Genomic DNA, 17,696 nt, shown 5'->3' on the forward strand with positions numbered 1-17,696 from the left:
TTTTACCTCATTCTTGGATGGTCAGGACCACCACAGAGCAGAGATTATTTTGGTAGCAGATCCACTCCAGTGGATCACTCCAACAGCACTCCAATGACACTGATATTTTGCTGGATTTTTTAAATGTGTCATGCCCCCTCTCTTAGTTGCATCTGACTTGTTGGTTCAACTTGTAGATGTAAAGTCAGAGACAATAGCTCATCTGTTGCTGCACAGTTTTTGTTATGTTAGTCATCCTCTAGTCCTTCATTAGTGATCACAGGACACTGTTTGGTTGGTGGACTTTTCTTAGTCTAGCAGTGACACTGAGGTGTTTAAATACTCCAGAAGCACTGCTATGTCCGCTTGTACCAGCACAACACATGCTAACATACCATCCTGTCAATGTCACTGCAATGCTGAGAATAATCCACCACCCAAGTAGTTCCAGCTAAGTGGTGGTCCTCTGGGTGTCTTAATAATTGATGAACAGGGTAAAGCAGGATAACAAATTGTGTAGAGAAACAAGTGGACCACAATTCTAGAACTCCAAAGCGTATGTATATGGTAAGTAGATCTGATGAAATGGGCAATAAATGTAGATATAAGGGAGGTGAATCTAATAATGTGTTAACATGTATTTGACATAATAAAAATTCAGAAATCACACAGTAGCCTGAGAACACAAACTGTGTTTAGGAACCTAAACCAAATGCACTCCTATATGCATATATCCTATATGAAGTTTTAAAACTTCACAAGAAAGCACAAGTAACTTTGTCTTGTTTTACTTCAGAGTCGTGCCTTATGGTTGCCTGGCAACAGGAGATCGCACAGGGTTGATCGAGGTGGTGTCATCTGCTGATACCATCGCCAACATCCAAAAAAACAGCAGTAACATGGCAGCTGCTGCAGCCTTCAACAAAGACGCTCTTCTCAACTGGCTCAAGGACAAAAACCCTGGGTAAATCAGCACTTGTCAACTTTTGTACCTCCGTCCTGCATGTTGTAGTGTTCTTCCTGTTGTAACATACCCATTTCAGTTCAGGGAAGGCTGTTTATTAGTTCATTAGTTATAAAAGCTATGTTGGGAGCAGGGCGAAATATCCAGGTCAGTATTACTCCATGACCAGGGCTCAGAATCACGGACCTAAGTACTGAAGTTTAGGTTAATTACTAGGCATTGAAGATTTCAGGTTTATTTGCTGCATTCAAAGGTCAAAAGTTTTTGTCCAGACTAGACAAAATTTTCTTGAAAACATTGCTAACATTTTAAGACATTTTTTTTTGTTGCTGTTTTTTTAACTTTTGTTTTTACTGTTAGTTTCAGTCGTTTTATCCAGTGACAGGCATCATAGTTCACTAACTGTTTTTTTTGCAAACACAATCTCCAAATTTGTGTGTTACTGATAAAACTCATCCGATAAAATATTACAGCAACATAAGTGAATAATGAGGTGATGCAGCTGAACAAGTCGCTGTTTATTAGAAGGAATATTTGGGGAAACTGAAACTGGAGACCATTTACACTCTGGTAAACAGAACAAAGTATGGCAAGCCATTTTAACCTAAAGTGACACCAATGATACAAGTTGTAACTCCAGTTTTTACTAGTCATAACTCAAATTTGAGAGATCTGTAATGCAGTCTCTACTAGTAAATGATTCCAGATATTTACTTTATAATTTTTACTAGTCAAAATATGAAGCAGACATATCAATAAAGCTGTTTTGTTAAGTCATATTGACAGTATACTATATCCTTAATGTAGTTTTGACTAGAAATATATTGCAATTGATTTACATGGAATTTAATTGTCTTGTCTATAATCATATTTTTACTACTAAAAAATAAAATTAGATCTACAATTATACAACTACATTTTTACTAGCAGAAATTATAGTTACTTCTTTTTTCTTGAGATCAGTCATGTCCACTAGTAAAAATTTAATTTCTACTACTAAATATTGAAATTTTATTAGTAACAATTGAATTTTCACTGCTAAAAATTGTTTCTTTTATGGCAAGTCGTTTTAACTTTTAATACTTTTTCCTTGATATCAATGAACTCAGTTTACACATGTAATTTGAAAATGTAATTTCCACTAGTTAAAATTTTAATTCTTGATATCAATAATACATTTTTAATAGTATTATTTTTCACTAGTAAAAATGTAATTTCTACTAGTAAAAATTTAATTATTAGTAGTAACAATTGAATTTTCACCAGTAAACATTTCTTTATCAAAAACATTTTAACTAGTTAAAATTATATTTTTTCCTAGTACAAATTGAATTATTAATCAGCATGCAAATCAAGCTCATGTTAATTTGCATGTGGGAATGATTTGCATTGTGCTTTTCATAAAGAGACAATGGCAAGTCCCATAAATATATATTATGGATAAGTCTTTAGGAAAAAATAATGCTTACATTCACACATTTATGGCAAGCCATTTTAGCTTTTAATCCTTTTTTTCTTGATATTAGGAATTCAATTTGAATGTGTGAAAATTAAATTCTTACATGTAATCAATGTGTGATATCAATAATTAAATTTACATGTGAAAATATGAAGTAAATATTTTTCCTAGTAAAATTGAATTCTCACTAAAAAAACATTGGCCTGTAAAAATAAAATTTTAATTAGTAAGATTAAAAAATGGATTTTTTACATGTAGAAATTGAATTTTTACTAGTAAAATTTTAAATTTTACTAGTCATAATTCATAAGTTTCCCCATTCATTTTAATAGGGGAAACATTTTTACTAGTCAGAATTTAATTTCTACTAGTAAATGTTTAATTCTTGATATTAAGGTTAAAATCTTTACCAGTAAAAATTGAATACATTAAAAAAAGAATTTTTTTACATGTTTTTTTTATAGTAGAAACTTAATTCTTACTCGAAAAAATAGAATTTTTACATGTGAAATTCAAATTATTACTAGTTTAAAAAATTGACTAGTTAAAATTCATAGTTGTATGCAAGCCATTTTAGCTTTTAATCCTTTTTTTCTTGATATCAGGAATTCAATTTTTACTGGTGAAAATTCAATTCTTACTAGTAAAAATTCAGTTTTTGATATCAAGAATTTAATTTTCACTAGTAAAAATGTGATTTTGAAAAGATTTTGAAGATTGAAATCCTGATATCAAAAATTTTTTATTAGTAAGAATTGAATTTTCACTAGAAAAAAATTTCTTTATCAAAAGTAAAATTTTTACTAGTTAAAATTATATTTCTGATATCAAAAATGAAATTTGTACAAGTGAAAATTCTATTTCAACATGTAGAAATGATATTTTAACTAGTAAGAATTGTATTTTTATATTAATTAGCTTGATTTACATGTGGATGTGAAGGCGAAAATAATCTGGTTTGTGCTTTCCTTAAAGAGACAACACCAAGTACCACATATATTGTACAATTTAGTTTTTGTGGAAAATACTAAAGCTTGTACTTAACAGGTCTTGCAGGATATTTAAAAAATACATTAAAAAGCTTTACAAATGTAAATGTTTCAAAACACTTAAATGAAAGTGCTCATGTCTTCTCTGCGGCGTGCACACAAGACGAGGCAATACTGCTTCAGTGTGGACTACTGTTAAACTCTGGCAATGGCGGACTTGGTTCTTGGATTGTGAAGAGAATCAGACTAATCGAAAGAAACTTCCAGCAAGGCAGCAATGGAGGCCTGCACGATGTTGGTATTATTGATTCTCTCACTGCTAATCTGCGTCGTATTGCGCATCATTTGATCCTTGAAACGTTCACAGAGTTGTGTGAGAGTCTGAGTGTATTACAGTCTTCCATAACTGCTGATGTGCCAACCGCTTCGTACTCTGCCCACTGTAGTAGCACTGGTATGCATCATACAATCACTCTACAGGCCCACTGCCTTCATTCAAAAGACTACTTTGATTAGTTCTGTAACTACGGTTTGAACATTGCCTGCATTCAGTGTGTTTTTCGCATTGGATATTTCAGGCTCCCGTGTAATAGATGTATCAAGAGAACAACTGGATCTCTTGTTGAACCAAGGATTTAAGGCGAAGGCGTTGGCACGGCTTCTTGGTTGCTCATCATCCTTAATTTATAGAAAACTATGATCTCTGGGCATTTCCATTAGACAAAGATTTACTCCCATCAGTGATAATGATCTTTGAACAGCACGTAAGAACACTGCATCAACAGCATGTATAGTGCCAGAATACCTGCTGAAGCTTGTCCTGCACACACTTGTCTGGCAAGATGGAAATATCAAATTCTTCAAGATCTGGAGCCTGACCACACATTAACTGCTAAAGGCTGGGATGTAATGCCTTAATGCCTGGTCCCCCATGCAACAGAGACCCGGCAATCAGCTTCTCTCCAGTATAATACTTTCCCTTATCTAGGACTGCCTGATCATAAGAAAAAAAAAAGAAAAGTTGTCTGGCTGTCCCTCGAGTATGCCCAAAGTGGACTGCATGTCCTTCATTAAAAGCCTACCAAAGAGACGAGAGGAAAACTGTTAATACTGTATAAAATTAACTCAAAAGGAAACATGTAATTGGGTCATCTTGTGGCAAACAGTAAGAAAGAGAGAATATGCCTTGCCGTTTATGTAACCATCCTTAATGTTGGCTCCACAGTGTATTAGAGCATACCAGAAAAAAACACCACCGTCAAAACCTTTTAGATAGAACTGTTGGACAGTGAAGCACCGATCAAGGTTGGGTCAAAAAAAATTAGCTGATTTTATTCACCCCATAGAACAGTAGAATTAATTACAAAAGCTGAAAGAATTAGACACAGCTACAACTTTGTCTGGATATCAGCATCCATCCAAAAATGTTGAGATGTATAACAAAGGTAAAGAGCAACAGAAAAAAGTTTATTAATCTAGAGAGTCTTTGATGCGTTGCCCATAGTATTTAGTGAAGTCCTACGATCATGATCTTCCGCAAAGCTGGGCTTTATGAAAGAGGGGGAAAAAAAACAAACAAAAAAATGGTTTCTGTACAAAAGTCAGATCACTCTTTTGATTGATTTATTTTCCAGTCAAAATGGGTGAATAAAATCAGCTAATTATTATTATTTTATTTTATTTTATTTTTTTTACCCAACCTTCATCGGTACTTAATCTATTCATTTTTCAGCTTCAGGAAAATGTCCTAACCACTAAATATGAAGGCGAGGGGGCGAAAAAAAAGGATTTAGTGTGTCCACACTTTCTTCATACAGCTTCCTTACTTTCAGTATTTCAATATTAATAAGCAGTTATATTTTTCCACACCTTCAAAGTACAGTCTTAGAAAACTGGTTTAGCATTTTCTGCTTTTCACAATCAACATAATCTGGTCTAGAAACTGGGGGCCAGTTTTCTGAGAACATCAGCAGTGTGTCTGTCTCCTTTTCTCAGTGGGCTTCTTGAAAGCTGCACATCCTTTCAGACCCATAGGACTGAGTTAACTTTTCACAATGGAAGGAAGGACAGAAAAACCTGTGGATTCTTTTTCAGATCTAAAGCAAGAGTGGAGCTTAATTTTATCCACTCTCTCCAAGATGAAAGCTTAAGTCTGTTTATTGATGGGGATAGCTTTGGTGGTTGTTAGGGGAGTCCCAGATAAGCCTATTTATTCGGCACCTTTCAATTAAATTTTGAACTCCAATCTACACGAAAATGAATTGCTTCCACATATTGCCACTTTGACTGCAAATGAAATAAATGATAGGCAATTGCTGACTTTTGCATGGCACTGTATATGAAATGTTTAAATATGATAACATTCCAAGTTTGACTAAAGTACGAAATAAAATTTTTTTAAAAAATGGAGAATGTAACACGGACCTAAAGAATTCTCTTGTAGGCAAACAGTAATCATCAGCCATCTCACCTACAAATTCAATCTGTGGACGTTTGTGCCAGTCAAAATAGCCTCAATATATAAAATAGCAAAATACTCAATATATTGAGTATACAGGTACATTTTTCACTCATCACAGGGATAGGGGTGTTTTGGAGAGGACAACATCTGGGGGTCCTCATCTGGTTCACTGTCAAGTAATGTCACTATAGGTACATAAAATATACAAAGCAAAAAATGTATAAAATCACTGGTGCTATACATGAATATACATCCATTAACAAACATGGTGTGCCAAAAATACATCAAGCTCCATTTGCAGTTTTGCAGAAACATTTAAACTATGGTTCAGGTAGACATAGGCTGCAGCATCAGCTTGAGACATAAATCTTCTCACAAAGCTCTGTAAATAACCACCATGGTTATATACTTTTAAGAAACAGTGAGCTCTCTAAAGAAAGATAAGTAAAATGAAGTTACAGGTGTCTTATGAAACGTTTCACACAAACACCAAAACCATGAAATTCAATATAATATAAACGAAGTCCACTAACTTTAGTGACCGTTCATGAAGGACAATGATAGGTTTTCTCTGGAAAAGAAAATATGCAAAATGGTAGCAGATTAATAAATGTTTGAGAACCTGATTGTTGGGAAATGGCTATGAGACACTCCTCCTGCTGCTGCCAAGCTCCCCCTTATCTGATTGAAAAAAAATTTAATTAGGGGTCTGCATTATAAACCCAAGGCAGACCTGCTGCATGTTTACTAACAAAGTCATTACGCCTGTGTGTAAATATAAGTGTGTCTAAATGTCCAAGTACTCATATCTGGTACTCACAGGAGAACTTGTCAGGGGACAGTGCACTAGTGTGTCTTCCAGTGTACTTTCAGAAAGAGAGGCCTGGTCAATTCTGCTGGGATGGAACAAAAACAATGAACAAACAAAACACATGCACATGCACACACATGGAAAAAAAGCTATCTAGGCTTAAAGGTACTTAATATCAACCAACAGGTCTAACAGTAATTAACAATAGGTCTGTAGTAGAGAAAAATAATATTGCAATCTTAAAATTAGATATACCTGTTCTGGGTAGTTGTCACATCTTGAATTGGCTGATCAGTTTTATAGAACACCTGATTTTTCTTGAATTTACGGACATCATTATAAGTTATGCACTTGTGGCCATTTCAGAATGTACACTGGGGGCGACCTGTAAGAATTATTGCAGCCCTCTGTTCATTATTTATGATAATTTATTTACCCAAAAACAGTATTATAAAAAATCTAAATTTCAACATAATTAAGCAACTAGATAGCATAATACTACTTTTCTCAGTTGACTGAGAACTCCCCTTTCTTATTTGCTAATTACCAAGAGCACATGAGCTGAAACGTGTTAGAGAAGGAAAAATCAGCAAACTGTGAAATGTTGTGAACCTCAACAACCTGTATTAGCTTCTCCCTGGCACAGCTGTGGAAGTACTGGACTGTTTCTTGTCTCAGCTTCTGAACTAGCGCTGGACCTTCCTTCACTGCTCAGACTCAGGGATGCTGTAGCCTGCACAAACATTGTCACAGAGATCAGATCATTTAGTTAATCATAAGTTAATGACCTCCAAATAATGCAAACAACTTCAATTAGCAGGTTTTACCTATCCAGATTTTCATTGCACTTTATCCAGCACTGAGCCTAAGCAATAACAAGCTATTATGGTATATTTAGAAGGATGTGCCAGCACAAGGAAGTAAATAAGCCTGAAGCAAAGCAAAACAAAATAGAACACAGGCACAGATGTAAATACAAAGTTACTGAATAACAGTGAGACTTCCTTAAGAAAAGTTGTGTAATTTAAAAAAGTAATGCAATCATGACCCACCTGTCTATAAAGAGATACATGTGAATTGGGTAGTATGTAAATTCTGCTTCTGCCAATTTGATGCTTCAAGTCTTGAACAGAGTTTGCTTGGACAACCAGTAGTTTCTTTGTCTTTGTAGCTCTGGCAAGATGAAAGCCAGTCACATTAAGGCTTACGCTCGCAAAGCCCTGGCAAATGAATGTGTTCAGTTCAGTCAAGGACCATGACAAATCAATGGTCTTCATCTCATCACCCAAGTCATCGTTTCCTTTTCCTGCAAACAGTAGTTTTGTAAAGACAAACAACACTAATATGAGTGACAACAGACTGAATTTGTAGCTCTGGCAAGATGAAAGCCAGTCACATTAAGGCTTACGCTCGCAAAGCCTTGGCAAATTAATGTGTTCAGTTCAGTCAAGGACCATGACAAATCAATGGTCATCGTTTCCTTTTCCTGCAAACAGTAGTTTTGTAAAGACAAACAACACTAATATGAGTGACAACAGACTGAATTCATGTAATTACAGCCTCTACTTTTCAGTAATTATATCAACAGGATGCAGAATTAACACTCAGATTTTAGGATTATGTTCTACATGGACTTTCATCCTGTTTCTAATTTTGTAATTAAATAAATAGAACATGATAATGAACGTAAATCTGTACAGCACTGTCAGTTTCTTGGATTTAAGATTAAGCCGGTCATTCAATTACTTTGCGATTCCCTGCACTACACTCTTTGCATTTTCCTGCTTTAACACTTCATTCAACTTTTTCATCAAATTATTACACTGTTCTAGCAGGTCTTTAAAACTATGCAAAGCAGTAAACCTGCCAGTAAAGGAAAGCAGACTCAATAAACGAAGTAAGTCATCATGGAGTTTCAAATTACCTCTATACCAATAAATCACGGTTAACTAAATACAAATCAAACAAAAAAAGTACATATGGTGGTTTGTTATTACTAATTTTATTTTTGCTAGTCAGAATTAAATTTCTACATGTGGAAATTCAATTTTTACATGTAGAAATTTAATTCTGACTAGTAAAAATGTTTCCCTCTTTAAAATGAATGGGGAAACTCATGAATTATCACTAGTAAGAATTCAAATTTTACTAGTAAGAATTGAATTATTACTTGTAAAAAATTAAATTATTACATGTGAAATATCACATTTTACTAGTAACAATTACATTTTTACTAGTAGTAATTATATTTTACATGTGTAAATTTTATTCTTGATATCAAATTTTCACATTCAAATTGAATTCCTGATATCAAGAAAAAATGATTAAAAGCTAAAATGGCATGCCATATTCTTGATACAATTTCTACATGTTAATTAAATTTTCACTTATACAAATTTTATTTTTGATATCAGAAATATAATCCTTACTAGAAAAAATTCAATTCTTACTAGTAAAAATTAAATTTTTGAGATCAAGAATTACATTTTTACTAGTAGGAATCTTTCACATGTTCGAATTGAATTCATGATATCAAGAAAAAAAGGATTAATAGCTAAAACTGCTTGCCATAAAATGAGGTTCAGCCTCACTTATTAATTTTAGCTAGAAAACAGTTTAAAAAGAGTTTGTTAGCTGAATATGATAAATATGACAAAGCCATTGAATTTATAGAAATTGAGCCAACAACCAACTTGATTAAACATCCATTCACCACAAACATGTGGCGAGACAACATAACTAGCTAAGTTAAAAAGATACAGCTGAAATATACAAAGATGAGGAAAAAACACAGCAAACTTAAAAGTAAACCTAATCACAAAAGCCAAAATCATTATGCCAGGGCAGACATAAAAGGCCCTCATCTTTGATGCACTGAAGCAAAGCTAGATGCTTTGACATTCTCAAAAAATCCACTTTAGCCTTTGTAGTAATGGTGCATTGTACATATCAAATTCTAAGACTGAGCAACTTTTTTTTTTTTTTTTACTTTGGGTGGATAGAAAATGGCATACTTTACAGGATGAAGGCTCACTTTAAAATACTCGCAGTTTCAAATTATAATGTGACTGGAGCTTCAGATTCAAACACTGGCACATTGCTTATGAACTGAAGGCTTAGATAGATAGATGGCAACAGATGCTGTGCAGTAATTGGGAGGCTGAAAAAAGAAGGCAGAGTTTGGCTGAGACCATATGAATTGATTAGCCATAATACAATGATAGCACTCACAGAAATCAAATCACATTTGTAAAAAAAAATTGGTTTATTAAAATATTATTTCTTCATAACATTGATCAATCTTAGAAGGCTCAGATGGTAGAAGACTAAATACATCTCATTAAAAAATACCAACCAAAGGCCCTGAATTACTTGAGGCTTTTTGGGCTTTAGCCCAGGTATGCACAGACAATAAATTACCCTGGTGTAGTGACACAATAGTGATTAAAAAACACCACATACACACTAGTGAATACACACACACTAGGGGGCAGTGAGCACACTTGCCCGGAGCGGTGGGCAGCCCTATCCATGGCGCCCGGGGAGCAAATGGTGGTTAGGTGTCTTGCTCAAGGACACCTGGACTGCCGGCACTGGGGATTGAACTGGCAACCTTCCGGTCACAGGGCCATTTCCCTAACCTCCAGCCCACGACTGCCCCGTGTACTGTTCTATACAATAGGCTAATCATACCTTGGGGGGAAAAAAGATTACCTTTTCTCATCTTTTTTTGTCTGGTTTCCCTAGCAGAAGACCACCTGGCTAGTGGCCCCTAAGGAGTTGGACTTTGTAACCCCTGTTACAAACTGTACAGTGCTATGTGTTGCCAGGAGCAGGATTTAAAAAATGCTGAACTTCAGCTATATAATATGAACTGCCAGCTTGGTGCTAAGCAAACATTGCAAATCCCACAAGGGTGCTAGTGAAAATTAGCATTATTGTAGTGCTGGGAAATGTGCAAACAAAGACTGAAGACAATTATAAGTTTTCTGTATTACACGGCTACGTAGAAATGTGTGACTGTCAAATTTTCATATACATAGTTTTATAAACCTTTTATAAAATAAAGCACTGTGACTAAGTGCGTCTTGAATCAGCAATGGAGATAAGTGAGTCACTTGTTTTTGCAGATGTTTATTTCCTATCCTTTATCCATACTTAAACCTACTTTCTCAGAAAACTGCCTGTTGATTTTTTTTTTTTTTTTTTTTTTTTTTTTAATTAATATTTTTTAAGCATCTTAATTGCTTGTTCAACTCTTTATACAGAACTCATAGCTCTGACACTGTTAACATCCTGACTCCAAAGATTTGTGATAACAGTGTATTACTGTAGATAGATTGCATGTGTAAGTTGTACCTTTTTGCAATATAATTTTACCATTTTATCAGTTATGCTCACCTAAACTAGCGCTCACTAAACAAAAAATGGTTATTATTCCACATCAATAAAAAAACATATGCTTAGATATACATTAGAAACAAAATTGCATTATTTACTTTGAAATAAAACAAGTATTTCAAAGAAACAACTGGTAGAGTCAACTACTGTTATATTATTTCAGTGCTTATGTCCCCCAAAAGTATTACAATAGTACATTTACCAGAAACAATAAGGTTTGGGCATGTGTGTATGAACTGATAAGTGAGTGAATGTGAGAACTTTTTTTGTGGTAAATATGAATGCAGTATGAGCTATAGCTGATTGGTTGTCTGTTTTGTGGCTTGTCTGTATAGTGATGCTCTGGAGAAAGCAATTGAGGAGTTCACATTGTCCTGTGCTGGCTATTGTGTTGCTACCTATGTTCTGGGTATTGGTGATCGCCATAGTGACAACATCATGGTCTGCAGCACAGGGCAGGTCAGTATATCTACCAACGTCTTTCACATACAAGAAACTGCTAGTGAAGCTCACAAGATTAGGAATGTATTTGTCTTTGTTTGTGTATAATAGTGTATTGTTTAAACAGTCTGCTTTTACCAGTTCTGTCAAGTCTATAATTCTGGACCATGTAAAGTATTTTTGATATGTGGGACCATTATCTCTTTCCATCAACAATAACTTGTGAGCATAATGCTTACTTGAACTTCTGTAGAGTTAATTTATAAGTGATTTATTTGTAAAAAAAAAAAAAAAAATTTCTTTGGGGTAAAAAAAATGTCTACAATTGTTTGGCTCTTTGATTTTTGTTGTTTAGTTGTTCCATATAGACTTTGGTCATATCCTGGGGAACTTCAAGTCAAAGTTTGGGATAAAGAGAGAGCGGGTTCCTTTCATCCTCACACATGACTTTATCCATGTCATTCAACAAGGCAAAACGGGCAACACGGAGAAATTTGGCAGGTATTTCCAGCACACATTTTGTTTGTACCTAACATAAGTTATTGTATTGTGCTGGGTATGAGCATTACTCTGAAATTAGAAAAGATCCTGTAAAATTTTCTTACAAGCATCCAAATATTCAGATCTACAAGCACATGAAAATACTAAGACGGTGGCCTCCAAAAGATTGCCATCCTTATTAATGATTAGTTACAAAATAAACAAAAGCATGTTTGAATCTTTAGGGACTGTTAAGAGTTTTTTCATGGCTTCACATTTCAGTGGGGCATACATGTGAAATGATACGTCGGTCAGTCAGTCTTGGTCATCTGTCAGTGTAGGAAAAAATCTGAGCATACACAAATAAAAAATTTAAGATCAGTTAAAACATTTCTAAACTTCATAAATTATAAAAACAATAAATAAAATAGTTTTACACTAAAGAGAGCCATAATGAAGCAAACAATTACACCATGTCAATAAATAAAACAAATCAATACATAATTGCCAACAATAAATGAAGTTAGGAGATTGACAGTCTTGGTCAACTAAAAATGCTAAAATGCTAAATATTTTGTCAACTAGTCGGTGTAGCCGTATCTTAAATCCCTAGCTTAAATGCATAAAATGATGAATGTCTCTATTAAAAATGGTTCCCATGTTTGTTACTTAAATCCTTGTATTATATAATTATGCTTATTTGTTAGTGTTCTTATGAATAATTTTCAATTATTCGTATAATTCTTTTAAGTAATTCTCAAAATAAAACACTGGGCTTAAAGTCTACAAGGGGCCTCAGTCCAAACTTGTCCTTGTTTTCTTCGTTTTGTTATGTTAAAAGAGAGGTAAATCTTTAGTTTTGTTATATCATTTGAAAACTGAAAAATTCATATGAAAAATATGTTTACTTAGATTTAAATGAGCTTTTTTGGGATTTTCATTATTGTCTTTTTCAGTATAAGTATTGTAATAACTGTACACCTCTTAATAAAATCAACTTTTCAAACATTCAGTGCATTTACATTTTTCGGTGCATGTACACTCTTACTTTGATTTCTTTTGTTTTTCTCAGTCTGCTCATGTGTGTAAACAAACTGCTGTTCCAGAAATAGCAAGTTTCATTTAACACAGCACCCATGAGATGACAAACTACATGCTTGACAAAATAATTTAATCTTCATCTTCTAGATGATGTGTATTCATATTCTCCCGTAAAGTGACTCGATATTTAAAAAAAAAAAGAAGAAAGGTGCAGCATTATGATTAGGTTTGTGTTCTGTTTACATCATGTCTTCTTCCATTCATTGGCCAGGTGCAAAGGAAAAATTTAGTTATTGGCCGACTCATGTAGATGCAGTTTTCCCATTAACTGGTTGTCCACGTGCATGTAAACATGTTGAATTACTGACACTATGATTTTCTGCAATTATCAGATTAAGTGCATGTAAACGCACTCGTGGTCAGTCAGGATTATGTGTGTGCGTGTCTGTCTTTGTGTAGTTTCAGACAGTATTGTGAGGATGCTTATCTGATTCTGAGGAAGAATGGAAATTTGTTCATCACACTCTTTGCTCTGATGCTCACTGCTGGCCTGCCGGAACTCACATCTGTCAAAGATATTCAATATTTAAAGGTACACAGTTACACATCTCAGAAGAACTGACTGCTTCTAAAGACACTTTGTGTTAAAAGCACAATTTAAATGAGGCAAAATTTCCTACAGTTCAGTTTTCCTTGCCAGTTCACATGCATGTTACTTGTCATTGTGTATTTCATCTGAGAAATTGTGAAATGTGAAATATCTCCCTTTTACAGAAAGCACAAGCTTTCTGAGCAAATATTCTGCCCCACTTTAACAAACTTGCTCACTTACCCAGCCTTCATACTTTCACCATCGCAAGTGTGAACACATACAGACATCTCTGACAGATAGGACAGTGTGAAACAGTAGTCACACAATGCAAACATTCAATTTCTTATGACTTATTCAGCACTCTTTAGTTGATTTTAACGGACTTTCTATGGGCAAATTGTGCCATATTCTATCCTTAGCGCAGTAGGTGGGCATAGCTAAGTTAACAGATTTCAGTGGTGTTCAGAGACAGGCTTTAAGTTTAAATGAACTGAAGGAGTCAATATCCAAACTTTGTATGTTGTATACAAAGTAAGGAATGTTACTTGAACGTCTGTTACGAGCTGTTGCAAACAAATATCTGTTTAAGGAATGCAAATGCAAATATCCATATCCACAATTTGATTGATGCTAACATATCACCAGGGTGGAAAGAGTACTGAAAATCCCTTCATAAGTAAAATACTGTTACTGTTGTGATGATTTAAAAAAAAAAAAAAAAAAAAAGTATAAAAAGTATTCATAAACAAAATTGCTCTACTAAGACTGAGACTAGTAGGAATATTTTTCATTTTTAGAGAAGACTTGGCTACATCACTGGAAATAATCTGTACAAACAATATAAAATGCCAAACATATTACATAAGGAAAAAATTGTTAAGTGCTGTGTCCTCTGCCAGTGCACATTTACACATCTCAACTTTATACTGTGCAAGGAACAAGGTTTACATTGAAATATATGCAGTTCATTATTAAACAATTATATAAGGCTTCTTAGTTTATCTCTTGCCAACAAAATAGTTTACAATTCATGAAAGGGTGTGCATAGTTTGTTTAATTACATCTAGTTTTGGTGTGGCCTTAAACAGATTAAAACTTTATTAAGAATAAAAATAACAGGTGGATTACACAATTGTGTTGTTTGTGACAGGCCTACTGCCCATTAGCTTCTTGAACGTTAGCTTATATTAATAAATGTCAACCTCTAGAGAGAGTAAATAGTACATTCACAGCTTTCAAACTGTAATTTCACCTGTCCTCACCTGTACTCAACTGAATAAATTTACTTGTACAGTGCAATACCATCACATGTATTAGCAACAACACAGGTACTTATCTAATGTTGAGTTTCTTTACCAAGATATATTCCTCTGATAATCATACTAATGACTTTATACATGACCAGAAAGTGATTTTTAACTTATTTGATAGTTAAACAGCTAAACACGCTCACAAGGAACTTCATATTCCACAAAGGAACTTTGCGTCTGCAGTCTGTACAGATTATTGTTTAGACCAAAAACAACTGAAAGTGGAAAAACAAATTACAGCACGGTGGAATTTCCAGAGTTTACACAGAAAGTGGTATTATTAGATTTCCCATATCACACACCTGTATATCAGCAAAACTGCAACAAAGCTGTATTTTAGTTATTATATGGGCATATATAGATACACTGCTCAAAAAAAATAAAGGCAACACTCAAATAACACATCCTAGATCTGAATGAATGAAATATTCTCATTGAATACTTTGTTCTGTACAAAGTTGAATGTGCTGACAACAAAATCACACAAAAATCATCAATGGAAATCTAATTTATTAACCAATGGAGGCCTGGATTTGAAAATTAAAGTGGAAAAACACACTACAGGCTGATCCAACTTTGATTTAATGTCCTTAAAACAAGTCAAAATGAGGCTCAGTATTGTGTGTGGCCTCCATGTGCCTTTATGACCTCCCTACGCCTGAGTATGCTCCTGATGAGGTGGCGGATGGTCTCCTGTGGGATCTCATCCCAGACCTGGACTAAAGCATCCGCCAACTCCTGGAGAGTCTGTGGTGCAACATGGCGTTGGTGGATGGAGCAAGACATGATGTCCCAGATGTGCTCAATCAGATTCAGGTCTGGGGAACGGGCAGGCCAGTCCATAGCTTCAATGCCTTCATCTTGCAGGAACTGCTGACACACTCCAGCCACATGAAGTCTAGCATTGTCCTGCATTAGGAGGAACCCAGGGCCAACCGCACCAGCATATGGTCTCACAAGGGGTCTGAGGCCCTCATCTCAGTACCTAATGGCAGTCAGCTTACCCCTGGCGAGCACAGGGAGGGCTGTGCGGTCCTCCGAAGAAATGCTACCCCACACCATTACTGACCCACTGCCAAACCGGTCATGCTGAAAGATGTTGCAGGCAGCAGATCACTCTCCACGGCGTCTCCAGACTCTGTCACGTCTGTCACATGTGCTCAGTGTGAACCTGCTTTCATCTGCGAAGAGCACAGGGCGCCAGTGGCGAATTTGCCAATCCTGGTGTTCTCTGGCAAATGCCAAGTGTCCTGCACGGTGTTGGGCTGTGAGCACAACCCCCATCTGTGGACGTCGGGCCCTCATACCATCCTCATGCAGTCGGTTTCTAAACATTTGTGCAGACACAGGCACATTTGTGGCCTGCTGGAGGTCATTTTGCAGGGCTCTGGCAATGCTTCTCCTGTTCCTCCTTGCACAAAGGCAAAGGTAGCGGTCCTGCTGCTGGGTTGTTGCCCTCCTACGGCCTCCTCCACGTCTCCTGGTGTACTGGCCTGTCTCCTGATTGCGCTTCCAGCCTCTGGACACTACGCTGACAGACACAGCAAACCTTCTTGCCACAGCTCGCATTGATGTGCCATCCTGGACGAGCTGCCCTACCCGAGCCACTTGTGTGGGTTGTAGAGTCCGTCTCATGCTACCACGAGTGTGAAAGCACCACCAACATTCAAAACTGACCAAAACATCAGCCAGAAAGCATAGGTACTGAGAAGTGGTCAGTGGTCCCCACCTGCAGAACCACTCCTTTATTGAGTGTGTCTTGCTAATTGCCAATAATTTCCACCTGTTGTCTATTCCATTTGCACAACAGCATGTGAAATTGATTGTCAATCAGTGTTGCTTCCTAAGTGGACAGTTTGATTTCACAGAAGTTTGATTTACTTGGAGTTATATTGTGTTGTTTACGTGTTGCCTTTATTTTTTTGAGCAGTGTATATACACATGTGTTACCTAAAATAACTAGCTAACAGACGCTTGCAACAAACATATGCAACAGATTTAAGTTTAATATGTAGCTGCATTTGTATACTAAAAAAACAAAGTTAGAAGAAAATAGCTGTACCTATTTAGCTAGGATAGGTTAACGTTCATCTTAAAGCTTGGTCTCTGAACTGACTAAGAGATGTTTTCTTTTGTGTGGTCTTCCGAACTGGATCTTTTCAATGCAACATTTAAGGAGGCTTTCTTGTAACTGGTATTATCTGAGATACTCAAATTATTTTTACTCTATAACATTTGTTAAAAATTAAAATGGAAAAGTGAAAGTATTTAACTTAAATCAAGTAAGAGTAAAAGTACTGTCATTTAATTCTGTTCCAAAAAGGACCATTACTGTGAAAAAATGTACTCATGTACAGTAACAACAATAAATGGAATGTATTGCTTTCCACCTCTGCATAACGCAAATTCCCCATTATCAGGCATCTATTGGAAATTAGGGGCAGAAAAACTGATCAATGAAAGCTACTTAGAAAGTGATTTGCAAGATTTCTTCATTAAACACCCATTACCTCACGTCTTCTACCAAGCCAATCAGAGCAAAATCAACAAACAAAAAAATTAACAAACAAAATCAGCACTCAGAAAATTATCTTTCCTTTAAAAGAGGAGTAAATGATGATGAAAAACACAGTATCATACAAACACTGAATAAAAGTCCTTACTTTTTTTTTTTTTTTTTTTTTTTTTTTTAAACCTCTTCACCATTGTCTTTTAAAGAGCAAAGAGAGATATTTTGTCCTCACTTTTTTGATAATACGTGTGTGTGT

The 17,696-nt window shown here is 35.3% G+C and overlaps 1 protein-coding gene across 6 annotated transcripts in view; it reads left to right on the forward strand.

Moving 5' to 3' along the window:
- pik3cb (phosphatidylinositol-4,5-bisphosphate 3-kinase, catalytic subunit beta) overlaps positions 1–17,696 on the forward strand; it is a 134,005-nt gene that overhangs the window by 114,762 nt on the left and 1,547 nt on the right. For all 6 annotated transcript variants that reach the window (XM_037530845.1, XM_037530843.1, XM_037530841.1 and 3 more), the window contains 4 exons: positions 776–943; positions 11,400–11,523; positions 11,861–12,006; positions 13,486–13,618. In XM_037530845.1, coding sequence (XP_037386742.1) covers positions 776–943; positions 11,400–11,523; positions 11,861–12,006; positions 13,486–13,618 — 571 coding nt within the window. The remainder of the gene's footprint in view (positions 1–775; positions 944–11,399; positions 11,524–11,860; positions 12,007–13,485; positions 13,619–17,696) is intronic.

Source organism: Pygocentrus nattereri, chromosome 19 (genome assembly GCF_015220715.1).
Source record: "Pygocentrus nattereri isolate fPygNat1 chromosome 19, fPygNat1.pri, whole genome shotgun sequence".
In the NCBI taxonomy this organism is placed as follows: domain Eukaryota; kingdom Metazoa; phylum Chordata; class Actinopteri; order Characiformes; family Serrasalmidae; genus Pygocentrus; species Pygocentrus nattereri.